Source organism: Mustelus asterias, chromosome 11 (assembly GCF_964213995.1).
Source record: "Mustelus asterias chromosome 11, sMusAst1.hap1.1, whole genome shotgun sequence".
Lineage (NCBI taxonomy): Eukaryota > Metazoa > Chordata > Chondrichthyes > Carcharhiniformes > Triakidae > Mustelus > Mustelus asterias.
Genome location: NC_135811.1, coordinates 87,436,002 through 87,451,322, shown reverse-complemented (window position 1 = coordinate 87,451,322; position 15,321 = coordinate 87,436,002). Strand labels below are relative to the sequence as shown.

At 42.8% G+C, this 15,321-nt stretch overlaps 1 protein-coding gene across 1 annotated transcript; it reads right to left on the bottom strand.

Annotated features, from left to right (window-relative positions):
• Window positions 1-5,397: 5,397 nt before the first annotated feature.
• On the bottom strand, window positions 5,398-12,651 carry LOC144500963 (homeobox protein DLX-6-like). The gene is made up of 3 exons (XM_078224458.1): window positions 12,095-12,651; window positions 11,132-11,325; window positions 5,398-7,512 (listed from the first exon to the last, which is right to left on the bottom strand). The coding sequence occupies exons 1-3, from the start codon at window positions 12,393-12,395 to the stop codon at window positions 7,261-7,263; spliced, it is 747 nt and encodes a 248-aa protein (XP_078080584.1). The 5' UTR covers window positions 12,396-12,651; the 3' UTR covers window positions 5,398-7,260.
• Window positions 12,652-15,321: the final 2,670 nt, after the last annotated feature.

Here is a 15,321-nt window from a genome sequence, read left to right as displayed (position 1 = left end):
GAAATCAGATTATTATGGCTGCAATGGATATATGTCAAGATTAATCTCGGGCAGATTGCAACGTTAATGACTGCCCAGAATTTTGTGTCGAGAGCATCGCAATCTGCAAAAAAATGGCACGAACTCAAATTACTTTACTCTGATAATCGAACAGTGAGCTATCGCCAAGTCGCCGCCCATGCAACATTTTCGATTAGTTTCTTTATTGAGAGAAGTCAGCATCATATTTCTTCCATTTCAATCCCATGTACTTGCTCGGCTTTGCAGTCCGTGGAAAGTTAACCCAAAGGAAGACCATTGCGGCCAGGATGGGAAGTGACTTTATTATTATGCTTAATGCAAGCTTACTGTATGATACGTTTTAGTTAACAAGGTCGGGAGGCAGCAGTCCCACCTTGAGTAAAACAGGGTCCCTCAGCGCTGTCTGTATCCAGTTGACAATAAACAGCTGTTGCTTTGTAAATTTAGCCCGATTTCTACAAAATGATTTGTGGGGGTTCTACAAACACGATGGCCAGTTTGTTAAGGTTAGGCTCGCATTGTGGTTTTAGAGCTATGAGCCGCCTCAGTATCACAAATACGGAAAAGTTGTGCATAAAATTCAACCAAGAGATTAATTTCTGTCCCCGATTTATCTCCACAGGTGAACTGGTTATAATTTCATTAGCTACTTCGTGGTGGGATGTTAGATTATTTTTGCGTGAAATTTTCCATTTGAAAGGAAAGATTTCAAATTACCAGTCTTAAATCTATTATTTACAATGTGGTTTCCTCGGGAAGGTGTTTCCTTTCGGTAGCGAAATATATAAATACGGTGAATATGAAATATGTCCCAATCACACACGCTGAACAGCATAATGCTTCACAATAGCGTGCACGGGTTTCGCCTAAACCTACATTGTGTTTAGTGGTTGTAATTAAATAGTGTCGAGTTTGCAATGAAACAAAAATCGTTTAAAACTGATTGAAATGTTAAAGTGTCTAACCCCTGGTATATTACGTGACACAGGTAGAGGGAGCAGTGGACTGCAATCGTGTCGGGAAGGATGACAAAGATAAAAAAAGGCAGCTTCAAAGAAGGACGCCTTGCCATACAAAGAAAAGCGCGCAAATATTTTAGTCAAAGCTTGCGATTTAAAAATAGCCCGCCCATTGACAGAAAGAAAGTGAAACTGGTTCGGGGTCGGTGTTGTTGGGAGGGGGAGTAATTAAAATCCGCTTTCATTGTTCCAATGTGTCTAATAATATCGTAAATACTGTCTCAAAAATAAAACGATAACATTTGTGTTGTACGCCGACAGTTGTGAGGATAAGACCACTTTCAGTAACATCACTGCACTCCAAATAAGAAAGAGATGGCACATAACATGGTTTTGAAATCATTACACAACACTGGGCATGTAACAGCCTCCCGAAGAGCAATATTTAAGGGTAACCCTTTGCGGACTGGAGGGCATCGGTTGCATTCAATCATATCCCGCAGCTTGGGAACTGTGGATCAGTGATGAATCCCCCTTCAGTGACTCGGGAGAGCTGAGAATCCAGGATCCTGGTGCCAGAATGCTGTGCAGTGCACTCGGCAGAGCGTTGAAACGAATCCCCTTCCAAGCGTTCTTTGCCAATTGAACAAACTGTGCCACTCGGGTCGGGGAGCTGCAAGGCTGGGGTCCCCTCTCCCGAGGCTGCAGTCAGTGGGGGTTGGGGGGGGGGGGGGCGGAGAGGAAATGGCTGAGATCCGTGCGTTTAAAAATCCCCATCGGTTCGATCATCAAAGCGAACGGCAGAATTTCATTCACATTTCAAGATGACCTTACAACTATTTTTTTTGTTGTTTAGCGATTACAATATTCCAACTTTATCCTCACCTCAAAGGGCTAGTTTCCCAACCTCTCCTGCCTCTTTCTTCATACACACACAGCAGTCAAAGAGAAAAGGAGAGAGAGGAAAAAAAAATAGCCCAGTCTGATCTCGGCTGCTGACTGTGGACAAGCAGTATCCTTCCTAGATTTAGTGGAGAAATGTGTCCCAGAGGCTCATAATAATAAAAAAATAATCCGAACTGTAATTATATCTGTACGATTTGTATTCATCGAACAGCCCCAAGTTCGTCAAAGAGAAGTGTAAATAATGAATTCAGTACTCCGGAGTTCCTAAACCTTTCCAGTAATTATGCTGTTTGGAAGACTATACGTAGGCTGCCCAGATTGGACTACTATTATTATAATCTCAAGCTATAAAATTACCTATAATTTGCAAAGATGAGCAATTTCTCTATTCAACACATTTTATCCCATCTCTCGATGAGTAAACATGGCCAGTAATAAAGGCTAATTGGGCTGCGAATATAAAGAGGACGCTGATAGCAGAATTAATTCACACTTGGAGCTTTAACCAGAGCTAGCAACACCGGGCGCTTGTCAGCACCAATTCCTGCCTTTTTTTTGCTGCATGTATTTGAGGGGAAGGAGAAGAGAGAGAGAGAGAAAAAAGGCTGACAAATTTCCATTCTTTTTGCAGGCTGCAAAATACTTTCTTGAGTAAAATACCGACAGGTAAGCCACAGCCTTCTCTATAACCGATATTAGGCTTCAGAAATATTATGCCCTATATATATATTGAATGTCGGTCAAGGGGGGAAGATAGAGGGATGCAATATTGCAAAGCGACATGTTTTAAGTTTCTCTCTGTGGGACCAGTGTGTGTTCTGCTCACCCATGTGGTTGTATGTGGTATGTTTTTTCTTTGCCTGGAAGGCGTTCTTTTAACGTTTGGCAACCCGATTCCGTCTATTATTAGTCATACATGTTTTCTGTATCGATGGGCGATCCGTTCGGGCGCGTTGACTGCAAACTCTGAGCAGGAATATTGAATAATGGCCTATGTGTGGTGCATGAGGTGGGTCAATGAAGGGGGTTGGGGGGGGTGGGGGAGGTGGGGGGAATCGAATGAACTACCTCCACAACATCAGTCAAGATGCAAGTTAAAAAAAATATCTACACCCACTTCTGGCTTCCTAGTGTGTTCCATTCCCCCATTATCCTAAAGGCGAAATTGGTGCAGGAGAATGATCTCTCTCTCTCTGTGCCCCCGCACCCCACCTCCCCACCACCACCCCCCCCCCCCCCCGTCTTTATTAGACAGGCTGGTTGATAGATTATTTGCTGGCTCTTCCAGCATTTGAAAATTACTTACAGGCCTGATGCTGTAAGTGGGTGGACTAAACTGAACTCAACAGTTAGGTCACTTGACAATGTATGCTAACGTTTAAGAAGTGGTGTGTGTGTGGTGGGGTGGGGGTGGGGGTGGGGGTGGGGGCGGGGGGTATAAGATTTGAATCATTTTGAGACTGAAAGTGTCACAATAAACTAAAAAGGGGAACATATCAGCTGGCTTCTTACAAATGTAGATGCACTCCACTGGCGAGCATCAAGTCATATCTTTCTCCTGGAGAGGAAGGGTAACTAAACATATTGTACCTCAACCATCAATGACCCAATGTCATTTGGGGTCATTTTATCTTTGTAGCATTCAGTGGGTAGATGGGTGGTGGGGGTATGGCGGGTAGATTTGGCGTTTCCAACCCTCGCCCCCTCCCCCGAAAGTACAGAAAGTGAGGAGTTAACAGCAAACAGTGAAACATTCGGCCGTTTTCTATCCAATTGTCTGCAATACGTTGCCCATACTTAGACAAACTGCCTATTACACTAAAACAGACAATTGCATACTCCGTTCAGTGGTAGGATAAAGGATTACCGCCGCACCATTTGTAATGCAGATTTCCTGCTTTGCTTTTTAACCATCGATCCAAAGCATGTTTCTTTCTTTTATCAGTGTTTTTTTGCTGATTACAATATACACCTGCAAGTAATTTAGGTAATAACAACTCGAAATCTGTGCAGCCAAACTGCAGCGGGTGCATCTGCCTGATTTTTTTCGCGTTTTTTCCACTCGGAATTGTTACATATTAAGCAGTGCATTTAGGCGACTGAAAATTGCGGGTAATTATCTTGATGGAAAGCGCTTTATTCAGGGAGCTACAGTCAAAATTGCTCTAATTACAGCCCCTTTCACACAGGCATAAAAAAATCTTAAAATAGCAGAGAAGTGGGCTTTGCACACGGCTTCCAGTGCAGATGTTACGGGAGGAGGCTTGACATGCGAGCTATTATGCATTAAAATCTGTAAACACCACTATCTTGTCTTGTAGACTGACTTTGACAAAAAATTGGGAGCGCTTACCATGGATTTCAATACGTGTTGTAGTTTCTGAAATGTGACAAGTGGACACACGTGGTAAGTAATGCGTTTCTTAATTGCGAATGTTAGATACAGGTGTATCTGTCAGACCTTTGAACAAGGGATATAGATTTATTCTCTTCCATGTTTTTTTTTTAAGGAATCGTCGAGCACAGATTTCCCCCGCCTAAAGGCTGAAAGGCCGTCAGTCCCGACTGACAATCAGCACATATTATAACTTAATCAATCTCCTTTCGTACGGCTGGTTTATCTGTTTGCTTGGGTAACCACAGGCTCACTGAAGCTATTCATTAATATTCAGCAAAGGAATACATGATAGCATGTGTTGAGTAACATGTAAGGGGGAGCCAATATAAAACGTGTTATTTCCCACATGGAACAGAACTAGCACAGATTTGGGATCGGCCTCCAGTGACGTACTACAGGCGGTAAAAGGCGCACAAAATGTTGATTTGATGTACAGTGTTGCCACCATTTTATTATTTTTAAAGGAAAGCAGGGGTTAAAATAAAATAAAGAGAACTAAATAAATGTCATTTAGGTGCAAAGGTTGGCGGGCTGATCAAAATGAAAGGAATGAAAGGCAAAATAAAATATTAATGTCGAAAGATGCAATTAAATCTACAAGTTAAAAATGTACACGGTTAGTGGGTGAGCAAATCGATTGGCCACAGTTTGGGTCGAATGATGTACAGCAGCCGGAAGCTGTAGCAGACAATACATACACTGCACATTGATAAGACAAGTTATTACCTACAATTATTTCCCTTGTGACAGGTACTAACTTTCATTTTTTGCCCCCTCTCACTTTCAGTTTAGTATCTCATAACGGCATGTGTCATTATATGCTTACTATTAAATAGAAAATAGATCTATCTTGGCTAACCCCCCCCCCTCCCCCACCACCACCGCCCGCCCCAGGAAAAGGTATCTTTAGGGTTTTGTTCAGTAAATAATTTGCCTCAACATAACGCTAATACCGTCAGCTCTTCCGTTTGGTTAGAAAGGGAACAGCGTAGGAAAATTGCCATCCAACCCTTGGACCAACTAAAGTTTATACTCCATATGCAGGAAATCCCAGGTTACTTGAGATAGATACAAAGGTAAGGCCCTCGCTTACCCACATTGGAAACCACAGCTGAATTTTAAAAGTCCAGGGTTTTTTTTTAATCATAAAAGACAAATAACAACATTTCCAGAAATTCACCAATTATTGGCAAATCAAAATGTGGTCATGCAAAAAAAAAGTCACGTTTCCTCCACTTTTTAACATGACCGCATACATTTTTTTAATATATATTTTTAAAAATCTATTAAGCTTCGTATCTATGCTCGACCCCCCCCAAAGAGGAAATTTAAGCGAGAAATTGTGAAGGGAGGTGAAATGAATGGAATAGTTTGATCAATTACATGCAATCATCGCGCCTTTCCTTTACACATAGTTACAGTTGAATCCACAGTAAGTCGGCATTGCTTTTTCCTTTTCAAAAAATGCTAACACACTCCGGTTTCTATAATCCTGAGGAAGGTACTATTAAATCGAATAGCCATGTCTATCCGAATTGGGTGGGTATAGGATGCTTCGAACGCGTTATCACTGTTTTACTTAGAATAATGAAACATAATACATATGCACTATTTACAACTAATTTAACAATATATACACACGCACGCACGCACACACACACATACTGTGTTCTCTGGCCCTCTGTTCTCCAAGAAATCATTTGCCTTCATATTGCTTGGATGAGCTAAACACAACCCCTTTATTTCCCTACATAAGCTGTACTTCAAAGAGGAGCCACTGTCACCCGTTTGGTTCTTTCAGAGTGCGCAACATACACCATTCATCATGAATTGTATTGTTGAGTGTTGATGGGGATGGGGCAAGGCCGTGGTGGGTGATGGTTTTGACGGTAAAAAAACGGGTGGGAACGACCCGGTATAGAGACCACTGCCTCGAGTCATTTTTAACCCTTGAACATGGTGACAAGCTATCATTTGAGTGTTAACCATGGTAAACCACCCAACGATTATGCCAGGCGATATACAAATTGGATATTTCAATAGAAAAACTGACATGGAAAGATTGTCCCCATTCAACACAGGGCGGACCAAACAGCTGGCTGGCAAACTGATGTTTTCTTAAAGAGACAAAACGCTGGATATACACAGTATTTCCCCCAGCTACTTTAAAGGGGTTAATGCTTGAGGTATTGACTTTGTTTTGTTTCAGAAATTAGAGGGAATTTCTGATCAAAGATCAAAACCCGACACGTTGGCCTGTCTTTTCCCCTGTATGGATACCGAGTAATCCATTGTGTATTCCCAGTCTTGCTGTTATATTTCAAGTCTACACAGTACTGCGATTGTATATGGCGGGATTGACCAAATGCACTTTGCCTTGACACAGATCTGTTGTTTTTTTTAAATGGACATTCCAGTCGCAATAATCTTCAGATAACCAGCTGTTTGAAGCTTTGACTGACTGAAGATATATCGGGAAAATTATAGATTAACGTTCAAACTGGAACTACCGCAATTAAATTAAATTAAAATTCAAGCAAATAAAGAAATAGCCTTAAAGGAAAGGGGGGACTGCCTGTCAGTAAATCATTTGAAATACAGCCTATGTTCTGTGCCCAACTAAGAAGAATCTGCATCTTGGAGTAAAAATTCAGTTTGTTTTGTTAAAACACGAAAATTGAGTTTAATAGAACAGCTATAAAATCAGTCCTTTTTTTGCAATTCACAACGCAGATTATAGATGTATCAAACTTCTCCAATTGAATTCCAAAACATCGTACAAAGCTCGTATTGCGCTCATTAAAGGAGTTTGACTCTATATACCCATTGTATTTCTAGAACAAACCTGTTCAGGTACGACTGAAAGCACAAAAGTCACTGTTATCGCTAATCAGTCGTCTTTTCTGGTCCATAAGACTACTTCAAATCGTGTGACACTGATTTTTGTTTCAAAAGTTTGGTGGTGCCCATGATGAATCACATCATCTGGGGTCTCGGCATGGTGTCTTGGTGAGGTGGCGGGTACCACGACCCAAAACTGTTAATGTAGCTGTTCGGTGGCATAGTGGAGCCCTTATTTGGCATGGGAACGTCCCAGACTGGTGGGATATTGGGCGAGCATGGAGACAAAGCAGCGGAGGTGGGCAGGTGGTCACCTTCTTGCACGTTGGAGCTGTGTTTCATCAGCTTCTTGTACTTGGAGCGCTTGTTCTGAAACCAGATTTTCACCTGAAATAAAATGTACAAAAAAAAAATAAACATAACGCATCACATCTAGTGCACCGCCAGGTGGATGGGCTGGACGCATTCAGCTTTGCAGAATGCAAGAAGCCTCCCAATTTATTTAATGGATAAATGTGTGTGTTATCCATTTGCAAGTGATGGAGCCAAGACTCCCTCAAAATGCACCCGCCCCCCTCCTCCCGTTTTAGATTTCAATGCATTTGTCTTTGTTTTGTAATAGCAAACTTGTATTCCCATTTGTTAATGCGTATGGCGGACTAATGTGTTATATAGACAGAGACTCCAGGCTACTGCAGCCCCTTGCCAATGATCTTGTCAAATCAGTGATGCTTGAACATTCAGGCTCATCTAAAAAGGAGGCCGTTGAGTAAATAATTACTGCAATCACATGTAGGAGCTGGAAAAGAAATTGAGTGGGCTTTGTGTAGAAAAGGATTGGGATAATGCCGCTGGGGGGGGGGGGGGGAGACAATATTCAATACGAGCATACAAAAAGACACGAGGAAGCGCAGACACAAAGGCCCAGGCTGTTTTGAACGCGGGTTAGAAGGCTAGATCTGATTCTTGCCATCCACAGAAGAGTACATACTCCTCTACAAAGCAAAGCAACTGAGTTTGTGTATAGTGGGGCACCGAACAACTGACAGTAGCAACAAAAAGATAATTGATATGAAGAATCATAAAGTTTTGGTGATTTGAAGGGAACTCTCGATGGGGCAATAAAATACGGGAGTCCATAGTTTCACATAGACGTTGACCAAAGGTAGCGAAAAACTGCCGGTTCCTAATTAAAGATAAACCTGCAATGCAAGTTACTCTTTTGGACAGCATTTTAGGAATTTGGCGAATGGCTATTTATCCTGCAATCCAAACTATAAACATTAACCCACATCCCTTTAAGAAGTTTCCTAATTATTTGACATATAAAATATCTTGAGGACGTTCTAACTCCTCTGGTGGGTCTTATATTTAGGTTGTGAAACCCAACGCTAAAAGAGATTGGTGTCTGTTTAATTCAGCCCCCCACCCCCACCACCATCCTTCAGCTCAGAAAGACAGGGACATACACACAAAAAGAGATGCTAACGGTTTCATGCAACACAGCATTGAATCAACATTCCAATCCGGGAAATGGACTAGCATTTGACAGCAGCATGCTTACAAATTATTTTATCCTGATCCATCTATCCAACGTGCAACTATTAATTGTTGCAGCAAAGAATCTAAACTTCCTTGTGGGCTGTGAGGTCTGCAGCAAACTTAAAAAACGTTTTTTTCATTAAAAAGTTGTCGTTTCCTAGTGTCTTTCGTCTATATCTGCACAAAAGCATTATCTTCAACACGTTTCTAGTGATCACCAAGTGATTTTGTAGCGAACATTTGTAACCCAAGAAACAACGGCAATGTCAAAGCGTCCCCCACTAAGCACATTGTTTGGCTGCTCTCCTGAAAAGTTCCACTGGGGCAAATGATCAATAGCACAAAAAATACATTGTAGTATAAGACAAGGCCAATAGCAACCAGAACTGTTGCTGAGAATTTGAAAGACTGCAGTGTCTATTTTCCTTTGAGTAAGCAAACTATTGTTGCTTCAACCGTTTTGGCTAAAAGTTGTATGCAGGCATTAGAAATCCCGCGAAATTTCTTGCAATATTTTGTTTCCTGATCTTAAAGACAGGGAACAAACTATTCTCACCAATTTCACTTTATTTTTTAAAAAATAAGTTACGTATGGCAGTAGTAATTGGAATAAACATTTAGATAATTAAAGCAAATTATTCCTTTGTGGGAATGTTTTTACGGTATTAAATTGTGTTTTTTTCATTTTCCGAATTAAAAAGCTCCGACTTTGTCCGCCTCTCTCTCTCCATTTGTCTCTTTGTCTCTGTGTGTTTCTCTCTGCGAGTGTCTCTCTCTTTATCTGCCTGCTCTCTGTCTGCCTCTCACACTATTTCTCCGTTTGTCTCTCTCTGTCTCAGACTGTCTATCTCACTGTCTCACTCTGTATGTCTCTCTCTCTCCCTCACTTTGTTTCAATCTGTCTCTCTCTCTCACTCTCGCTGTCTCTCCCTCTTTCTCAGATTATATAATATATATAAGGGGGACAGAGTGTGAGAGTGAGTATGTATTAAAATACACGTTTATATATCTGAGAAAGGGGAGAGACAGTTTTATTGTTTCTTGTATATTTAAACTGTCTATCCACAAACAGCTATGGATAATTATTTAATGCCGGTTGAAACTGTAAATCACGCGAAATACATTTTAATGTACAATTTACAGAAACGACAGCTTAACTGAAAGCGCCAGAAATAGCAGTAACAGCAGCATGCGAAAAGGAAAGCATGAGTTTTGCTGCGTATGGATTATTAACCGGGAACCAGGTTATCCAGGGATTTGGGAGTTTTCTGTACACACTGCTCTTTAAGAAATAAAAAGTTCCATTCAACAGCACGAAAAGAAAATTGGGAAAATAATATTACAAGTTGCTCAGTGGTCGAAATCTTCTTGATATTTGAATTACACGTCGATATTCTAATGTATTTGTTTGACAAGGGAGAAGGGTGTATGCCCCAGTGGACTGTTTCACTGTGGGAGCTTTGAAACAAGTTCAACTGTGTGCAGAGATCGATGTGCCGTTTACCAAGAGCACGGGTTTATTTAATACATAATAATGGCTGGGGAATATTGGAGGGCGGCCCGGGGCTATCTTTTCATTACTAGCTGCCATTTTGGATGAGGCAAATTTTGCATTTTTATAACATCCTCTACCTTGTGTAAATAAATGGCAGTGAAAGGCAGACACTAGAGTCATGTCGCCATTGCAAATGCACTGTTCCGTTCTCTCCCCCCAACCATGAGTTAAACAATGAAATGTCCTGTAAAATTGTCAACCTATATATAACACGTTTGATATACAAAAATAGTACTGTTAATTTTTTTTTTAAAAGATGGAGCATTAACGATTGCTTCGACCTCAAATGCCTGCAATTTCATGAATTAACATGGGGCTTTTAAGATCACATGGAATTTTCCAGCACACCTTGCGGCAGATTAAACAGAAACATCCCGCCAAAAGGACAGTGGCATTCCACACACACAAGAAATAGCCTCTGCCGTTTTGTTCAGCAGTTTGAGGGGACAGATTCCCTTCTGCTTTGCACCTTTGCAACAGACGCTGCCATCGAGATAAACGGAGCTGGGGGAAATGATGTATAGATTCCAGAGGGACTGGAGAATTCGATTTCAGCTTTAAGTGCTGTGGGGACCCTGCAGGAATTCGACGGTTGCTGTACTTCTTGCTGGGATGTGCATATGTATATATAAAGAAAAACTTAGTTCACCGCTCAATCCCTCGGCTGTGTAAAGCGAGTGTCTTTCACTGAAACACCAAGATGTGTTGAGTTAAAAAAAAGAAAACTGAGAACCCATACAGCGGTTGACAAAACGGGGTTTGCAAGCCAAGAAGTGGCCTATGTGTGTGTGTGATCTCCTAAAGGGAGGAAGGGGAAAGAGAGGAAGGGGGGGGGGGTGGGGGAGGTGGACTCTCTCTCCCCCGAAGAAAGAGAGAAGAAGAATTAGTTCTGCCCAGTCCCCCCCTTACCTGTGTCTGCGTGAGTCCCAGAGAGGCGGCGAGCTCGGCTCTCTCCGGCAGTGCCAGATACTGCGTCTGTTGGAACCGGTGATTCAAGGCTTGCAACTGCAGGCTGGAATAAATGGTCCGCGGCTTCCGAATCTTCTTCCCTTTGCCGTTCAATCGAATCTCTCCGTTTTCGATTACAGTCGATTTATCGTGCTCTTGAGAGGGTGGGGGGGGGGGGGGGGGAGGAAATGGGAAATTTAATTCAGGGTGCATCACATGCCTTTTGTAAAAAAAATATCGCGACCTCCTTCCCCCAGCAAAACCTACATTAAAAATACACACACGCACTCACACATATATATATGTACATATTCACTCATGGTCGAATGGGCGATCCCAGTGAAGTCGAGAACCCCAACAATTAGAACCGGAGAGAAAGTCATGTTAAGAAAATCCCGCAGTGTTAGGATGCGCCGGGGGAAACTCATGTGAAGCTTTCTTCTGTTGTGGCTTTACTGCAGGGAGTGGGGAGCAAAAGATACAGAAATGGATCGAATTGTCTTATTATTCCCCAAAGTCCGTAACATTTCCCCTCCCGACAGTTCCATGTAACAATTAAGTCCTGTAAGCGGCCAGAGCGTTTAGTCAGTCTCCCAGCAAAGTGGACCCCTCTGCAGACAATGGACAAGTTCGCCCCAGCGCCATTCACTTAATGTGGCGTTTTGGCAGGAGAAGGCACGATGTTCCAGCGTTAGATTTGCCTAATTGCGGTTGTCTATTTAAAGAGCGCAATTAAATATCTTTTTATGAATATATAAGCAATGTCATCAGCGAGGCCCTCTCAAATCTCGGCACTGCACTCTCTAAAAAAAAGAGGGGGGTGGGGGGTAATTTTGGTTGCCGGTGTAAAGCGAGCTAATTTTTTTCACTTAAAATAGAGAGAGATCGAGAGAAAGAAAGGAGGTGAATGCTGGCCGCTCTTACCTGTATCCTCTAACCTGGTGTGACCCAAAGTGCTGCTGTTCTGGTAGGGCATGTACGGGTTGGCTGCGTGGTTGCTAACCGGGCTGGGGTACGGGTAAGCCAGTGATCTGCCGTAGGAAGGGGCGCCGGAGTACGAGCCGTCGTGCTGGGAGTGCCCGCTCGAGTGCAAGCCGTGCACCGGGTAGTGTCCATGGGACATGCCAGGGGATGACTGCTGCGCCGGGTGTCCAAACTCCAGAAAGGCCGACTTGGAGGAGTCTGGTCCTAACAGCCCGTCAGCCATCGCGGTCATAGTCATCATTAACGAGGAAGTGCACGGGACTGCCTAGGAATTACCAGCCTGCAGGAAATTGACAAGGAATTGACGCGCAACATGAAACTGACACAAGGGGCCGATCGCCAAGCAAATCCCAGCCGTCTTGTCCTCAATTTTCCCAAGCAGAGGCGAATTCCCCACTCTGTATATGCAGAGTCAAAGGAGAAAGGGGGGGGGGGAGATATCAGGGAGGGGGAAAAAACAGGGGGTTAAGTTGAGAGAATTCCCCGTGAAATTCAGGAAAACTTCTGGATTTGCATGGCTGCTTCATGCATATGGATCCGATATGCGAACACATCCAATTGGCTGCCTCCTGCCCCGCCATTGGACGAGGGGCGTCTTACATCACTCAGCCGGCGGCGATCCTAATTAACTTTAATTAGAATCAGTTTAATGAAAGCTTTGCAGCTTCCAAGCAAGCAGCTCCGGCCCAATAGTCATGATCAAGACCGCTTCACGTTGTAACATGCGATGAGATTGTTTCAGGCGGCGAGTCCCCACACAACAACAAAATATATTTATATATGAAACACACACACACACACTACTGGTAAACAAATACTCTGGCAATCTTCAGCACTCTGCAGCAATCATTCATCCGAAGGTATTTCAGTAACTAAGCAAGTCATGGTTTGGGGTTTGAGAGGCAAATTAAATATAAAGTGAAAAAAAGGGGGGAAGGGAGGAGAAAATAATATCAAAATTTAAAGTGTCACCCTCTCAAAGTTAGCATTTAAAACACCTCCCACGTTAGTTGACTGAGAGACGAAATACTGGTAAATATGTATATAAATATTATAATAGCCACGCAATCAAAACTGTACCCCACAAGTTCTAAGAACACGAGTGTCTCCAAAACGAAGCTCCCGTGTATTCCTTGCAGCCAGAGATTTGTCTATCCGCTGCATCACATTAGGGGTTGGATTCCACACACACACACACGCGTTATAAAAGGATGCACAGAACTTGCGTTTTTTTTTCTAAAGTGTGATTTCGGACATTTACCTTATACCTCATTCCTTAATTATACCTGCTCTCTCTCTCTCTCTCTTGCTATCTGCTAATCAATGCGGCGTTGCAAATGACATTCTCATGTGATACCCACTTCAACTGCTGTATAAATGTCTTTATTCCTGTCACAAGCGGCGAGCCGTCTGGCGCTCTCCACCGCTCCCGATCCAGTCTCCAGGGGGGGGGGGGGGGGGGGGAAAAGAACTCGGGAAAACACCAGGGGATCTGTCACGTCAGAGAAAACGCGAGTATCGATCATTTTTTTTAAATTGACTAATGATGTGGATGTGGGATGGAGCGATTTCCCTGAACTTTTATTAGAGTCAAGCTCATTTAAAAATTGCTGAACCTGTATTATTTTAATTTTCTCTCTTTCCGTGTGTATGTGTGTGTGTGTGTGTTGTCACCGCCGGATTCATACCGGATTTTTGTGGTGTCAGTAAATTAACGGGTGTTTGGGCGGGTAAGTATTGAAAGGGTCCCCCCCATACGCCCCCCCCCCCACACACACGCCCCCACCACCCCCCCCCCCCCACACACGCCCCCACCACCCCCCCCCCTCCAATCTGATTCTAACAAGCGATTATATTGTCAAGACAATTGGGGGGGGGGGGGAGTAATATAGCAAGGAAAAATGAAAACTATGTTTGCCCACCAATTGTCAGTGAGTTATTTAAAAACAAAAAAAAACTTTTTTTCATATAGACACACGTGTCAGAGGAAGATGATGAGTGGGGAAAGCGTTGTGACAGTTCCCGGTGACGACTGTGAATAAATGAAGCCGCTTTTTTTTTTACCTTGCCTCCCTCCACCTATAAAGAGAGTTCAAAGGTGTGGGAAGGCATGTGGAGAGGCCGGGAATTTCTTTGTTTGCTGCGCTTGTTAACCTTGGAGTGGAACACGCGAGAAAGAAATCCGATCCCCTGACTGCTCTGAGAAATGTACAATACAAAATGCTCACCAAAGCCAAACAAATGCAACAACAAAAAAACGGTCGCTGCATCAAATTAATTTCATTTAATTTTACAAGCAATATCCGAGAGCTGTGAATTCCTAAACGCACTTTGGAGGCGAGCTAGCCTGATTAGAATCTATTTTCCGATCGAGGGATCATTTCTTACAATGTGATGGTTATATACATATAAACTGATCTCAGATCTGAATATTTAATTCTCGCAGACTTAAAGTGACACAAAGGCTTGTTGCTGCCCGTCCAGACTATTATTTGCTGCCTATCTCTGTCTGTCATATTTCGCCTTCTGAATAGATTCATAAGAATCTTTTTTAAAAATCCTCTTACAATCACAGCCCTCTCTTACTTGAATATTGACTGTCCGCTTCCCCCCCCCCCCAACCCCCAATCCCCAACCCCCAACCAACCTCAAATCTCAAGCCGCAACAAGAACAGGTGAATTTCTGATACTGGGGAACAAAACTCAAGTCAACCGAAACATTTGATTCTGCTCTTGTATGGAAGCGTGCTCTCTCTCTCTCTATGTATCTCATACTTTGTCGATAGATTCCAGTGCTATTTTTAAATTGCTTTGTAAAATAAAAGAACGCCGCGGGGTGTAGTCCGCATTTAACAATCTTTGCCTTGTAGCGGGTCCGTAATTACACTTGATCTGTGCAGGCTGAATAAGCCCCTCATTGGCAAAAATCTCGTTCCGTACCCGTACGTTTGCTTTCCCCTGCTGGGAAGATGATTTGCAGCCTTCCACAATGTACCCGGACGCGCCATTCAAAGTCAGAGAAAGAAAAGACTTTTTTTTAATTCAGAGAGAGAGAGAGCAGCAAACTGTTAAATAGTTAATTGTATAACAGGTGCAACCAGTTTGCGAAAATTGCGGATAATTTTCGCGATTTTGTTTGCTTTTTTTTTGTTGGACAAAAATCCCAA